The sequence below is a fragment of the Pholcus phalangioides genome, unplaced genomic scaffold, assembly GCF_987345545.1.
Source record: "Pholcus phalangioides strain wild (caught in Gottingen) unplaced genomic scaffold, Ppha-v1.0 ptg000002l_1, whole genome shotgun sequence".
In the NCBI taxonomy this organism is placed as follows: domain Eukaryota; kingdom Metazoa; phylum Arthropoda; class Arachnida; order Araneae; family Pholcidae; genus Pholcus; species Pholcus phalangioides.
The window spans coordinates 17,539,826-17,555,725 of NW_028301595.1; the positions used below are offsets into that span (position 1 = coordinate 17,539,826).

A 15,900-nucleotide genomic window follows, 5' to 3' on the forward strand; every position below is an offset into this window, starting at 1 on the left:
ATCGATGCCCCCCCAAATCATTACATATTACATTACTAATACTTTCTTCGGGCGTTTTATATACTCAGATAATAGAAGAATCATTTCATTACCTGAGCGTGATGAATTACCACCATTTTATACGCCTTCCCACACCTATTATAATAACAGTAATTCTTTTTCTTATTATTTCGAGGCTAGAGAAGACATCATTAAGATAATTAGACATAATTTCGGTGGCTTTTTTTGTTGTTGTTGTTGTGTGCGCAGTGAGACACCTTCCGAAATCCACAAAAGCGAGGCTATTTTTCTATTAATGATAATGGAAGATTGCCAGCAATACGTGTCTGTCGGTCTGTCTGTTTCAACAATGGCGTGTCTTCCTTACCTTTCCCAGGTCGGTAGTTTTGTTGAAGGAGCTCTTCATATTTCATTTATTCCAATTATATACCCATTCTTTCCTCCCTCCTTTCGTACCTTTCGTTCTCTTTTTATATATTCTCTTAATACTCCATTTTGTTATTTTTTTTTGGGGGGGAAGGATATCAGATGAGAGAGAAGGGTGTGTTCGATTTTCATGGCTGACGACGGGGAGAAATGCTGTCGATTTCTGTGTAATTGAGTGATTTATGACTCTTTACGGCTGTCGAGTTTTCGTCAATTATCTATTGTTTGACGTCTTTAAATATATTCCAGGACAAATACAAGAGCCACTACAGGTGAATCACCCGACGTGAAGTCACTGAATGGCTCAAACATGTTTTTGTTTTCATCCCTTCTCCCATCCTTGGGTTCTCCAATCGAGAAAGTGCTATCTTGAATCCATTGTTATCCATTGTTGGCATATACATGTGTGTGTGTGTGTGTGTGTGTGACCACTTTATTATGAACACTTGACAGTTTTCAGTAAATGAGCTATGGCGTCATACTGTTTCAGTAATTTCGGGCATGTAAACATAATACTTGAACTCACTAAAGTGCAGGGACGGTCACAAATGTTTCTAGGGCAGGCAGCTTCAACCCGTTGCTCGCGAGCACCACGGTGCTCCGCTGAAGTACCCGGAGCGCTTTGATGCTCGTGTTCGATTTCGTGCTCGCGAGCACTCTTGATCAACATTCCAATTAAACACCTTGGAGAAATTGCATTCAAGGATTGAAATCATCATTTCATGTATTCTTATGTTAAACTTGTCATAAGGGTGCTCTTCTTTTTGATGATGGGTACGGGCAGTGCTCGCGACTTGAAAAAGAGTGTTGAGGACCCCTTGTTCTAGGGGACCGAAAGGAAATCAAAGAAATGTTTGGATCGACCCCCGTAACATGTAAAGCTGCAGATAGTTTTTAACTTTCACAGAATATATTTTACTTGCTATGTGCAATACTTGTATGCCATTTTGTGAAAATAACAATAACATGCATATATTTACGAAGATATACCCTTTTTTTCTTTTTCTAATGTTTCGTATATAAATTGTTATATATATTATAATTTACATATTTTTTGCTTATAACGCACGGAGTTATCAACCAATTTATACGAAACTTACAGGAAATTTCACACTATACTGGAGACACACAAACTGTAAATAAATTCTAAACGTAAGAATTTGATATTAATAAAAGATGTAAGCATTTAAGAAATAAAAGATGTAAGCATTCAAGAAATAAAAGATGTAAGCATTCAAGAAATAAAAGATGTAAGCATTCAAGAAATAAAAGATGTAAGCATTCAAGAAATAAAAGATGTAAGCATTCAAGAAATAAAAGATGTAAGCATTTGAGAAATAAAAGATGTAAGCATTTAAGAAATAAAAGATGTGAAATAAAAGATCTAAGCATTTGAGAAATAAAAGATGTAAGCATTTCAGAAATAAAAGATTACGTAAGCATTTAAGAAATAAAAGATCTAAGCATTTGAGAAATAAAAGATGTATGCATTTGAGAAACAAAAGATGTAAGCATTTGAGAAATAAAAGATGTAAGCATTTGAGAAATAAAAGATGTAAGCATTTGAGAAATAAAAGATCTAAGCATTTAAGAAATAAAAGATCTAAGCATTTGAGAAATAAAAGATCTAAGCATTTAAGTAATAAAAGATCTAAGCATTTGAGAAATAAAAGATGTAAGCATTCAAGAAACAAAAGATCTAAGCATTTGAGAAATAAAAGATCTAAGCATTTAAGAAATAAAAGATCTAAGCATTTGAGAAATAAAAGATGTAAGCATTTGAGAAATAAAAGATGTAAGCATTCAAGAAACAAAAGATGTAAGCATTCAAGAAACAAAAGATCTAAGCATTCGAGAAACAAAAGATCTAAGCATTTGAGAAATAAAAGATGTAAGCATTCAAGAAACAAAAGATCTAAGCATTTGAGAAATAAAAGATGTAAGCATTTAAGAAATAAAAGATGTAAGCATTTAAGAAATAAAAGATGTAAGCATTTAAGAAATAAAAGATGTAAGCATTTAAGAAATAAAAGATCTAAGCATTTGAGAAATAAAAGATGTAAGCATTTGAGAAATAAAAGATGTAAACATTCAAGAAACAAAAGATGTAAGCATTCGAGAAACAAAAGATGTAAGCATTCGAGAAACAAAAGATCTAAGCATTTAAGAAATAAAAGATCTAGGCATTTAAGAAATAAAAGATGTAAGCATTCAAGAAACAAAAGATGTAAGCATTCAAGAAACAAAAGATGTAAGCATTCAAGAAACAAAAGATGTAAGCATTTAAGAAATAAAAGATCTAAGCATTTAAGAAATAAAAGATCTAAGCATTCAAGAAATAAAAGATCTAAGCATTTGAGAAATAAAAGATCTAAGCATTTAAGAAATAAAAGATCTAAGCATTTGAGAAATAAAAGATCTAAGCATTTGAGAAACAAAAGATGTAAGCATTCAAGAAACAAAAGATGTAAGCATTTAAGAAATAAAAGATCTAAGCATTCAAGAAATAAAAGATCTAAGCATTTGAGAAATAAAAGATCTAAGCATTTAAGAAATAAAAGATCTAAGCATTTGAGAAATAAAAGATCTAAGCATTTGAGAAACAAAAGATGTAAGCATTCAAGAAACAAAAGATGTAAGCATTTAAGAAATAAAAGATCTAAGCATTTAAGAAATAAAAGATCTAAGCATTCAAGAAATAAAAGATCTAAGCATTCAAGAAATAAAAGATCTAAGCATTTGAGAAATAAAAGATCTAAGCATTTAAGAAATAAAAGATCTAAGCATTTGAGAAATAAAAGATCTAATCATTTGAGAAATAAAAGATGTAAGCATTCAAGAAACAAAAGATCTAAGCATTTAAGAAATAAAAGATGTAAGCATTTAAGAAATAAAAGATGTAAGCATTTAAGAAATAAAAGATGTAAGCATTTGAAGTAAATAGTTTTTAACTACGCATGCGCGGGAAATATCAATTTTATTTTTCTCCTAATTTAGTTACCAGATATACGTATAGTACAACGTACATAAAAATTTCAGTTGAATGTCACGGAAATTCAGAAAGATATCGGCGATACAGTGAGGAATAATTTGAGTTATTTGCTGAAAGTAGCCAGATAATAAGATTTTCACAAATCGTTATTTCGATTATTTTCTGTACTTTGATATTATTTCCTTTATTATTATTATTTTCGTTTTGACATCACTCACGTGTGTTATGCTTAACCACTTTACGATCGAAAACGTATAATACAGTAAAACCAGTCTTCAACGGAAACGCAATGCATGCCGGCTCTGAGTCCAGAAGAGGCGAAAGTTGGATGTTAGTTGATTGCTTAATGCGTTCGTGGGTTCGCTCACCATATCTGACGTTACCACCATTTATACCACGTCTGTGGACACACCGGAGGAATCTCTTAGCGCGGATTGTCTTCGCTGCGGCCGACATCAAAAGCATACCTGGTATCTTCGAGCTCGTCCGGGAATCGTTTCTACGTCGTTGTAGACTATGCAATGACGTCAGCGGCGACAGCCACTTCCAACAACTCTAGTAATAATTAATCAAACAAATCTTTTTGTAATAGTTATTATTGCACTTTTTGCCGAAACCTGCATGCGTTTTTCGCGATTTCCACCCTCTCAACGTGGTTTGCGACACCATGTTCAATTGCAATTTTTGTTCCTCATCGGATATTGCAGTTGGCACATACGCTGTGCTAAGCACCCGTTGCCATCTGCTCGACCGTAAATCGGATGCATATCAGTGAATTCCTCGTTCGTGTAGTCAGCCATCACGATACTCGTTAAAACAGACAACCAACTGCTGCACGTGCTTACTTCCGCAATAGCGCTAATTTACGTCGTCCGTAGCGCGTGGTAACGTCAAATATGGTGAGCGAACCAACGAACGCATTCAGCGATCAACTGACATTCAACCTTCGTCTCCTCTGGACTCACAGCCTGCATTCGTTTTCCGCTATTTTCACCCTCTGAACGTGGTTTTCGACACCAATGTTCCATTGCAATTTTTGTTCCTGTTGATGCCTACCCACAAGCTTTTGAGGTAGGCATCTACTGTCCATTAACAGAACAAACACCCTGTACAAATAATCAAATTTCGTAATTTCCTTGCAATTCGATAGAAAAGAACGACGACGACACCTCGAATTATTCCGACGAAACAGCCCGAATCCGAAACTCCTCGGGAATAAAATTTACATATTTCAATGCCATCTTGAATAAGAAAATTAATAATAACATCCAAAATTGGAATAAAGAAAAATAAAAGCAATAAAAATTCAATTTAACGGGAAATTCTCGCCAGAATATTGGCCAGTATTGAAAGAAAGACTCCAGAATAAAATTTATTGTTCTTTTTTGTGTGTGTGTGGGGGGATCAATAAGGGAATCGAAAAAAGAGTTAAAATACAGCGTGGGATATGCGAGATGAAGACAAATGTAACAAGGAAGGAAAGAGCATCATCGATGGCTCGAGCATGTACCAATTTCGTGGACACTGAGAGACACTTTCGGAAGAGAATATACTGTAAGCTACGCCACTGTGGGATGTGCGTGCGGTGGCGTCAAAGAACAAGATCGAATTCTTCTCTCTCTCTTTTGTGTTTCTTATGAGTACCCATGAGAAAAAGAGATCAAAAGGAAGAAATCGGGAGAAGTTTCCAACCACAGGAGATCCTTTAACTTGGCGTTGTTCTGTTACCCGTCCGGAAATCACGATCCGATCCAGGGATTGTATTAGAATCCATACACAAAAACACTCCAAGAATATAGATGATGGCTATTTGGGGGGGGGGGGTGGTGCGGATCGGATTGCGTAGCGTTTTCGGTTGACGCGCAATTGGTTGAAGTGACTGAAATGCAGTTGAAACCTGTTATAACGGACTCCAAGACCACTTCGTTATAAAGGAATTTACGATTTCTACGAATTTTAACATTCGTTAAAAAGATTTCGTCGTAGCGGGATTCGATTCTAAAGGAAAAATTACTTATTAATGTTATCTAGAGATAAAATGAAGCCAAGCAACTGAAATCGATTTGGCTTCTCAGCATGGCCCAGCCGCTAGGGTAATCTGCTTCAGAGCTGGGCCATGTTTGGTGTAATAGTGTTTGTAGTCCTTTGCTTGAGTCGGAGGTCTTGGTGGCTAGCGGGGCTTTTTCTTTTTTCCAGCATGGCCCAGCCGCAAGGTAGCCTGCTTACACAGAGTTGGAATAATATCTTTATTCTATCTTTAGTCTATGCCTGCTTATATCCCACGAAGGACAGAGCGGGGGCCATGTTTGGTGTTTGCATAACTCAAGCCCTGTGTGCCAATAAGGACACGCGTAGCTCTTCCCTTCACCCCCTTCAACCAAGTCTATGTCCCTCTGTAGGTATTGGTCTCCAAAACCTTACAGCATACTCCAGTCCCGGACGAACTAAGCTTCGAAAAAGCGGAAGAATGACTTTTTAGGAGAACGCGCTTTTTGAAAAAGGGTCATGAAAAAATTTGGCAAATGTTAAGTGTTTTGCTTAACATTTTTAAGCAAAATGATCCTTTTTTTTGTACAAGTATTGTGAAAACAGAGGAAACAACAAATTCCAACGCTTGCTGAAACAAATGGTCTGGAAGGCTCCAAACTAGCTAAGACTATAGATGCTGTAGGTGCCAATTATCAAATTTCGCGATGTTTTAAATGAACTTTCCGAGTATCGTTTCCATTCTGCCAGTGAATTCCTCGTGTTTCACGAGCACAGCACCACCTATCGGTAAAAAAAATCTTCGCCTTCGCCAAACAAAATTGCATTACTTCTGATGTATTCGTGCAAATTTTCCACTCATTCTGGATCGTAGTTCTTATTTTACAGCGTTATGGAATTTAAACTTTAATTACAACCACCCTGTAATTTGTTGATTTTCAGTAACTTGTTTTCGCATTCGTTAAAACAAATCTCGTAATACCGGGATTCGCAATGCGAGCATCTCAGCAACTATTTCTCAATCAGACCCCTGAGCTTAAAGCTAGAGAATGTCGGAAAGGGGAAGGTTGCCATATACGGTATTGTAAAAATCATGTAATGATTTTCACAACATTGCACATTAAAACTGACGGCACTCCGATCATAGTTTTTCGATAACTTGAGGTGACGACTTATCGAGGTTTTACTGTATTTACCAAATACGTACACAACGACGCTTGTGTGTACGTACTATGCATATTCGCCGGTAAAAATGATAAATTTATCAAACTTAGCAAGACGATTGGTAAGTATGCATACTTATATACGTATACAGTCAAACCTCGTTAATGGGTCACTCTTGGGAGAGCAAAAATATGACTTAGTAAGCAGAGTGACTCGTTAAACGGAGTAAACCACAGCTGTGCCAATTCCTGCCTGACCACAATTAGGACTTCCCAAAAGTGATTCGGTAAGAGGAGTGACGTGTTAACCGGGTGACGCACTAACGAGGTTTGACTGTATAGCCGGTTATTATGCATAATAGCCGACTTATCGCATTTACCGTAACACATATATCTCATTAAAGTCAATTAATGCACAAGTGTGTCTGTGCTTTCACATACGCCCTGAACTCGCGACTACCAAATTATGATAAAAAAGAAAAAGGGCAGATGTGCAATTATTTTTTTGTTATCTCTAGAGATAACCTAGAGATTAACTCTCTCTTGTTATTTCCCGATCGCAGATGTGTCATCTACAGCGGCGTGGACGTGCGCAACATACGATTACGAAGAGCCTTGCCAGGCGAACTGCGGGAGAGGATCGTCACGTGGCCCCTGTCAGTGGCGTAAACACAACCAGCCGTTCGAATCGCGCCAGACGTCCCAGTACGCCACGTGCTCACCGAACCTGGCCACGTGCCCCGATGGCCATTGCGATGAGCTCGAGGAACTCGACAGATTTATATGCCCTCAAGATTGTGCAAGTAAGTCCGTGTAATCGGCATTCGGCTTCTTTTTTCAACACATACCATCGATCCGAAATATTTCTTAAGCGAGAGAAGATTTCGGCAACATGAAACGAAATGCGTGGGCCCCGCGCGCATAAAAAAGAACTTGATCGGGCGCGGGACCAATCTTTTTTTTACCATTATCAATTTTCTAGGACGGGGGGCATCGAAAAATTCTGGCATGGGGGTTCTTCGTTCTATAATGTTGTGGGACCCTGACAACAGGGGCGAATCTAGAGCCAAAACCACACTAGAAATATCTTTAGTGTGGTATTGATAGAGCTCGCTGTTGGGCGGGGTGATTTTCCAAATTGCTGTGGTTTGAGTGAACAAACGTCTCGCATTTTGTCCCGTATTTTACGGGATATTCCTGGGTTTTCTCGGCTTTTTTCCTCCGTCCTGACTTTTTTTGAAAAAAAAAATGTCCTGGTTTTTTCAGTTTTTTAGTCGGAATTTGACCCACGAAGAAGTTCTCCAGCATTCATACTATTCTCGAAGAAGTTGCTCAGCTTCTGTATTGCCCTCGACAGAGAAGTTTCTACACCAATGTGCTGAATGGAATTCGTCTACAAAAAAAGTAATACTGTTTTGCTTAGCCTTGCCAAATTAATCCTATTCCTTAGCCTCATACCGATCCCCGATACCAATTCATACAATACTCGAGTAAGTTGTTCAGCTTCTGTACAGCCTACGAAGAAGTTGCTCAGCTTCTGTACAGTCACGTCACGAAGAAATTGTTCAGCTTCTAAACAGCCCACGAAGAAGTAGTTTAGCTTCTGTACAGCCCCCGAAGAAGTTGTTCAGTTTCTAAACAGCCCACGAAGAAGTTTTTTCAGCATTTACACTAGTGTTTACCAAAATGGGTGACATCGCCCTCGGTGGACGACGGAATGATCCGGGGGAGTGATAGAAGCTGTGGATTTAACATAGGATCCTATGTGTTCACTTGAGGGGGGGGGGGGGCGATGAGAGAAAATTTTCTGAAAAAGGGGACGATATAATGAAAAGTTTGGGAAAATATGATTTACGCAATCCTCAGGCAAGTTGTTCAGCTTCTGTATGACATTCGACGCATGCGTTTTGGACTCGGCTCAAGTTTCTGGCCTCATGGGCTGCACAGAATTCGAATCCATGAGATGAATTTCGGTGCAAACTCTCGACACAGATCCGCTCCTGCCAGACATTCTACAATGAAAACATAGACAGGGAAAAATAATACGGGAATGTTTAGTATATCGTGGTCATGTCAATGAGCAATTCGGAGCGTCAAACATGTTATAATTTTTTTTTTCAACGTCAGGCATATGAATAGAATAACAGACGAACATTCACTGAAATGGGATCAGCTCTAAGCTAAGGAATTTTTTGCGAAAATGACATTGAAATGGAAACAAAAATGGCGAAACAATTTGTCGTTGTATCTGAGGCGGTTCCTTTTCATGCGTATAAAAAAAACAAGATTCATTATCATTATTCTCCATAGGAATCAGTCCAGACCTCCGATTATTGCCGTCATAGCAGAGGTGTCGTTACAACCGAGTTTGATTGCGTGTCAATCAAGACACCTCTTAACACGAGGGCCTACCAGGATAAGGCTTCCCCCGCCTCTCCGATCAGGCAATACAATTTTCTTGAATACCGTAGGTATGTGCAGGGTGATTATAATTAAAGTTCCCATACTCTGAGTAATTTCCCCCCAAAAACTGCTTATCTGAATACAGCCAAATTTTTAGGATATCTTAATGAGACCGTGGAGAGAGAGACATGGAATAAAAAAAAAAATAGTTCGATTTTCGACCACGAGGTGATAAAGTGGGGCTTTTTTTAATTGAATTTTACATCTTCCATGGTTCGTATGTATCGTAAATACCAAGTTTCAATGAAATAAGTGTACCATAATGAGCGTTACTACTCAGCCCTATGTGGCGCCCGTTCTGGAGGGCGTATTCCATTGAAACTTGATATATGTACTCCCTATTCTATGTGGACCATGGAAAAACCTCAATTAAAAAAGCGCCACTTATTCACCTGCTGGTCGAAAATCGAACTATTTTTTTTTCTTCATAAATCTCTCGCCCACGGTCTCATTCAGATATCCTAAAAAATTGCTGTATTCGGATAAGCACGCAGTTTTTTGAGAAAAACTACCCACAGAGTAAGGGAACTTCAATTATAATCACTCCGTAGGTTAGCAGATTGGTACTTCCAGCTGTTCTGAAAAAAAGCCCGACATCATCATTTTGGAAACCTGATTATGCTGTTGATTCTTATTTCAATATCCTATCATTCCACATGAGGGGAGTCAAGGGATGTTCAAATACCCTGCCATGAACCTTTAGGACATTGGTCACATTAGTTGCAAGGAAATTCGTGTTTTACTATTTCAATAAAGAAATATCCTGTAGTGGTGAATATCATATATATGATATTTTATCTCAATTTTCTTATCTGCTAATCACACGTTCCCAAAATTTCGTAGCTTTTTTGATGATTAGGCTTTCTGTTACTGCTCAGCTCAAGTAACAGCCCGAGGAAATATTCATTTTGCAGCCCTCTGTAAAATTTGTATGCATGGGTCCCCCGCGAGAGAGACTATAAACGGGTTCTGGCGTGGAGGCCCGAGGGATCGACCTTGTTATATTTATTCATTGCCGTGTGCATTTTCTGTAGAATCAATGTACGAGGGCCCTCTAAAGATCTCGACTTGAGGTGTCCGTCAAAATCTCTGGCCGAAAGGAGTCTCTACGTGCATTTGCTAATACGACATAGGTTAAAACCAAAATGAAATGCTTAGTACAATGTAATTTTACGGCCCGGTGCTGCCACAACATTCGCATCTGTACATTTGTAAGGGCAAAGAACCGAGATTGCCGTGTGATGAAAAAAGCCCGACGTCATCATTTTGGAACCTGATTACGCCGTTGATTCTTATTTCAATATCCTATTATTCCACATAAACATAGTTGAAATAATCGAAATTACTTTTTTAAGTCATTCAATCCAATACGTTTAATTAGTCAAATTAGTCAGTGGTTTTATGCTGTTCAAATGTGCGTATGCGTGGGGGGGAGGGGGCTAAATAAATCAAGTGAAAATCAGGCCCACCAACGAGATCAGAATCGGACTCCATACTTATTTCCGGATAGATAATATATTCCTTCACGTTGAAACACAGCTGCCGATGGGTTTTCACATATTTCAAATTCTGTCTCCGTAATTTTTTTTTTCCTGCGCCCCCCCCCCCTTTCCCATGCTCAGAACGGGCCGCTGAGCTTTTCCTGGACCTTAAGAAGATATCCGAGAAATATGGATGAAGGAAGGTAGCGTGGAGCTGCATGTATAACATTACAGCACTGATACAAAATGGAGAGGGAGGGGGAACAACACTACACCGAACCGAGAGACGACAAGAAATCAAATGGCCAGAGAAACGTCTGGAGCGGAAAACTTTTCTAACATGGGGCCCCCCCATCTCTCTCTCTCCGCCCACTGCTCTTGGGGGGGGGGGGGCCCATTTCCCCTGGCTGTTAGAATATAGGATAAGGCTTTAAGAATCGACGCCAAAGTCTTAAAGGCGACGTTAAAGAAGAGAAGGAGGAGGGTGTTATTCCCAAGTTGATGAATAACCCAAATCAAACAGTTCAAGGCAGCGTTCGTGATGGAGAGAGAGAGAGGCTCTCTCTCGAGCCCGACGCCCACACGCATCAGGCTATCGAGCCTCGCGCTCCGAAAAGCGAATGGATTGATACGATTCACGGGCCGCGAGCCAAATATAGATTTTCAAAATCTCCTCTCTGTGTGTTCGTTTAGCGCCAACGTGCATTTGTTTTTCGGTTTATTATTGCTATAAGTTTTCGAGAGAGAGAGAGATGGGCTTCTTGTTAAAAGCCTTTTCGCGCTTTTCTTTGGCCCGAGCTGTCGTTGTTGTTATCTCTCGAGAGAGAGCGCGTGGAATGGCGATGATGATGATGAGTTACTTTATTAATTAACCGTGTCCGTCTGAAATTGACTGAGATGTGTGCAGTGGGGTTTATCAAAAGTCACTGGAATATGTTCTGAAATGGAATAAATTGGCGTCGAGTTTGAGGTTTGCACCGAAATTTATCTCATGGATTCGAATTCTGTGCAGCCCATGAGGCCAGAAACTTGAGCCGAGTCCATAACGCATGAGTCGCGGGTCATACAGAAGCTGAACAACTTGCCTGAGGATTGCGTAAATCATGTTTCCCAAACTTTTCATTATATATGTAATATATATAATATTGTCCCTTTCTTCAGAAATTTGTTTCTCTCATCGCCCCCGTCCCCTCAAGTGAACACATAGGACCCTATGTTAAATCCGCAGCTCCTATCACTCCCCCGGATCATTCCGTCGTCCACCAGGGAGTGATGTCGCCCATTTTGGTAAATACTAGAGTAAATGTTGAAAAACTCTTCATGGGCTGCTTAGAAGCTGAACAACTTCTTCGTGGGCTGTGTAAAAGCTGAACAACTTCTTCGTGGGCTGTGTAGAAGCTGAACAACTTCTTCGTGGGCTGCATAAATGCGGAAAAACACTTTCGTGGGCTGTGTAGAACCTGAACAACTTAGTCAAAGATTATGTAAATGGTATCGTGAATCGATATGAAGCTAAGGAATACAATTAATTTGCTAAGGCTAAGCAAACCGGAATACTGGTTTGCAGACAAATTTCATTCAGCACATTGATGTAGAAACTTCTCTGTAGGGAGCAATGTAGAAGCTGAACAACTTCCTCGAGGGATGCATAAATGCTGAACTTCTTCGTGGACTATACAGAAGCTGAACAATAATTTATAGACCAATTTTATTCAGCCCATGGGCACAGAAACGTTTCCTTTGAGGGTCAGATATAAACTAAACAAATTCCTCTAAGAGTTATATAAATACTGAACAGTTTCTTCGGGGACTGTACAGAGAGTTCTGTACCTCTCAACGTGGTTTGCGACACCATGTTTCATTGCAATTTTTGTTCTTCTTGATGCCTACTAAAAAACCTTCGGAGTTTGTCGGTCCATTGACAGAACACCCTGTATAGAAGCTGAACAACTGTTTTCGCTGATATACAAGAGCTGAATCGTTTCTTTGGGGAAGGGGGGGGGGGGAACGTAAAAGCGGAATTGGGACTTATAGATGAATTTTATGCAGCATATATGAGAGATACTTTTTCCGTCGAAGTCCATACAGAAGCTGAATAACTTCCTCTAATGGTTGTATAAATTCTGAATAACTTCCTCGAGAGTTGCATAAATGATGAAAAACTTTTTCGGGGATCGATATAAGCTGAATTGTTCATTGAGGGTGACATTGAAGCCGAACAGTGTACACAAGATGAATAATTAATTTCCTCAAGGGTGTGTATATAAAAGCTGAGCAACTTCTTCGAGAACGATATAAGCTGAATAGTTTCCATTGAGAAAATGGCATAAAAGCTTAATAATCTAAGCGGAAGCCACGTGAAATATAAAAGCTGAATAGCGCACTTTTGTGGACATTAAAAAGTTTTTTCGAAGGCCTTTCTTTATAGTTAATTTATACTGTGGAAAAAGAAAAGTACTTAGATCACAGTCTGAGCCGTCGGACTCAGCCTTTTCATGTGCGCGGAATGTTTTCAGACACGAATTATGACGCTAGTCTTTATGTAGAATGAGTCGAAGATATCCAGCCTTGTAGGTACGGTGTTGATTTTCATCTGAACGAAGTCCGATAATCTGAGTGTCGGCGACTTCTATGAGTATTGATGTCATTGATCTCGTTGATGGTCATTTCCCTTGTACGTCCCTCGAGGCCAATACGACTGATACCAAGAAAGGGTTCGGCGGTCTTTTTTAACAGGATTGCATTAATCGGTGTCGAGATAACATCTATCGATACGACCGCGTGTTACTCGGAAACCATGGTACAAGGTCCATACTTATAACATTCATCATAAAGGGTGTCTACAGTTGAAGTTACGAGTTAAATGCACCACTGTGTAAACTATCCACGTGAGAACTACGAAATCTTGAAAATGGACGAATGGGGGAAGAGGGACGATTTCGGAAAATGTTCGAAATTTCCGCTAGAAAAGAGTTTTGGCAGTGAGTGCAGAAGTTTCTTGCAAACTTAACGTCCTATTCATTACAGCAGTGGTTCTCAAACTTTTGCCATTCCTGGCTCCCTTGCTCTAACAATGTTTATCCTTAGCTCCTTTGCCAACAACTTTTATATGCGAATTATTCAGAATAGGCTGGAAAAGAACCTTTAAATCACTGAATAGGCGTAATCTCCCATGTAGACAGCTGGCGGCAGCGCTTTTAAGCAAGGTTGGCGATGCCCCTAGGAGCCACGACGCACACTTTGAGAAACACTGAATTTGAGTGACGATATTCAGATACCCTGCCGTGAACCTTTAGGACATTGGTCACATTAGTTGCAAGGAAATTCGTGTTTTACTATTTTAATAAAGAAATATCGTGTAGTGGTGAATATCATATATATGATATTTTATCTCAATTTTCTTATCTGCTAATCACACGTTCCCAAAATTTCGTAGCTTTTTTGATGACTAGGCTTTCTGTTACGGCTGTCGATAGCTCAGCTCAAGTAACAGCCCGAGGAAATATTCATTTTGCAGCCCTCTGTAAAATTTGTATGCATGGGTCCCCCGCGAGAGAGACTATAAACGGGTTCTGGCGTGGAGGCCCGAGGGATCGACCTTGTTTTATTTAATCATTGCCGTGTGCATTTTCTGTAGAATCAATGTACGAGGGCCTACTAAAGTTCTTGACTAGAGGGTCCGTCAAAATCTCTGGCCAAAAGGAGTCTCTACGTGCATTTGCTAATACGACATAGGTTAAAATCAAAATGAAATGCGTAGTACAATGTAATTTTACGGCCCGGTGCTGCCACGACATTCGCATCTGTACATTTGTAAGGGCAAAGAACTTAAATTGCCGTGTGGTGATATGGCTTGAGTATTTTTAATCTTCAAAAAGAAAAAAAGCCCAATCCCGGAAAGAATATCCCCCCCCCCCCACACACACACAGAATGGAGGCCATTCCAATACCTTCTAGAGCAGGTATTGCTCTAGAAGGTATTGGCCATTCTGACACCATCGGATTCAATAGCGTATAATCTTCCGCAGGGACCGTCTTTGACTTGAAGGAGGCTTTAGGCCGGCATTAGGCCCACAGGGCAAAGCAGTCATAATAAAGCCCCCCCCCCCCCCGACGGGCAAAGCCGGTCCTATAACCTCCCCAGACATAAATTGCTTAAATATGCGCCCCTCAAATTGTGGGGGAGCAGGGCAAATGCCCCTCTTGCGCATGCAGAAATCGGACCCAAAATCTTTAGACGTCATCATATGACTCATTGGCTTCCACGTGTTTGATCATTCTTACTTTGGCGACCGTCATCCTTATTCTGCAACAATACGGAACAGTATCTGACGGAAATTCGCCAAATCCAGTAGCCGGTAGACGAAAAAGGTTGCAAAAAAATAATTGAGAACTCGGCGGCAATCAATGTCTTAAATATTAAAAATAAAAAAGAGCTTCTCCTTATTTATTTTTTTGTTTTCAGACTCGGCGATTCCAGCTGACCATCTATTTCTGGCGCCATCCATGTTTGTTTGTTTGTTTGTTTCCCAACGCTATCTCCACGCATTTGCAGCCGCAATAAAATGGAACCGCAATTATGACAAGGGCAGTGGAGTAGCTATCGATATGTGTGTATTTATGACACGTATCCGTAATTTATAAGAGATATAAGCTGGCCAAGTTTTTGACAGACGTTGCATTTGCGCAACGCTTTGTTTTAAAAAACAAATTTCAATAAATTTTTGTATGAAATTTGCATTTTTGGAAACTGAAAAGTTCAATGTGAGTGCCGTAGAGTATTTTTTCTAAATTTGTTTACAAAGAAATTCAATTTTTTTTTTATGACTTTTTTCAAAAATGAAATTTTTTGGAAATTTTTTTTTCATGAGCATAAACAGAAATAAATTTTTCAAAAATAGAAAAAAAATTTTTTTTCCTTAAATTTTCTTTTCTCACATGAAATTTCCCAATATCGTAAAATCACTCATTATTTAAATTAAATTAATTAATTTACATTGACTAAAAAATTTATTAATTGTAAATTTACATTAACTAATGTAATTTCAAAAAACTACGTGACAAATTATTACCCGATTTTTTGAAACTTCTCAACAATGTTATTTAAGTGTAACCAGTTTATGCAGTGAAACTTCCCCACAACAACGGCTACTAACGGGACCGTGAAAATGTGGCCGCTATTGGGAAGTGGCCGTTTTATTTCCGGAAGAAAATAAAATTTGTGATCTCTATAGCGTGTAAAATGATAATCCGTTTTATAAATGATTATGATAACTATAAATATGATTATATTGATACAGTAATATTGTAATAACTGATTAACCGACAGGGCTGCCACTAGAGAGGGATCATGTCGATCTGGTGCCCCGGACCAGAGGTTTATTTTACC

The 15,900-nt window shown here is 39.0% G+C and overlaps 1 protein-coding gene across 1 annotated transcript in view; it reads left to right on the plus strand.

Annotated features, from left to right (window-relative positions):
- Positions 1-15,900, plus strand: part of LOC149089596 (proto-oncogene tyrosine-protein kinase receptor Ret-like) — a 150,960-nt gene that overhangs the window by 96,755 nt on the left and 38,305 nt on the right. Inside the window, exon 10 of the mRNA XM_089239335.1 lies at positions 7,131-7,370. Coding sequence (XP_089095461.1) covers positions 7,131-7,370 — 240 coding nt within the window. The remainder of the gene's footprint in view (positions 1-7,130; positions 7,371-15,900) is intronic.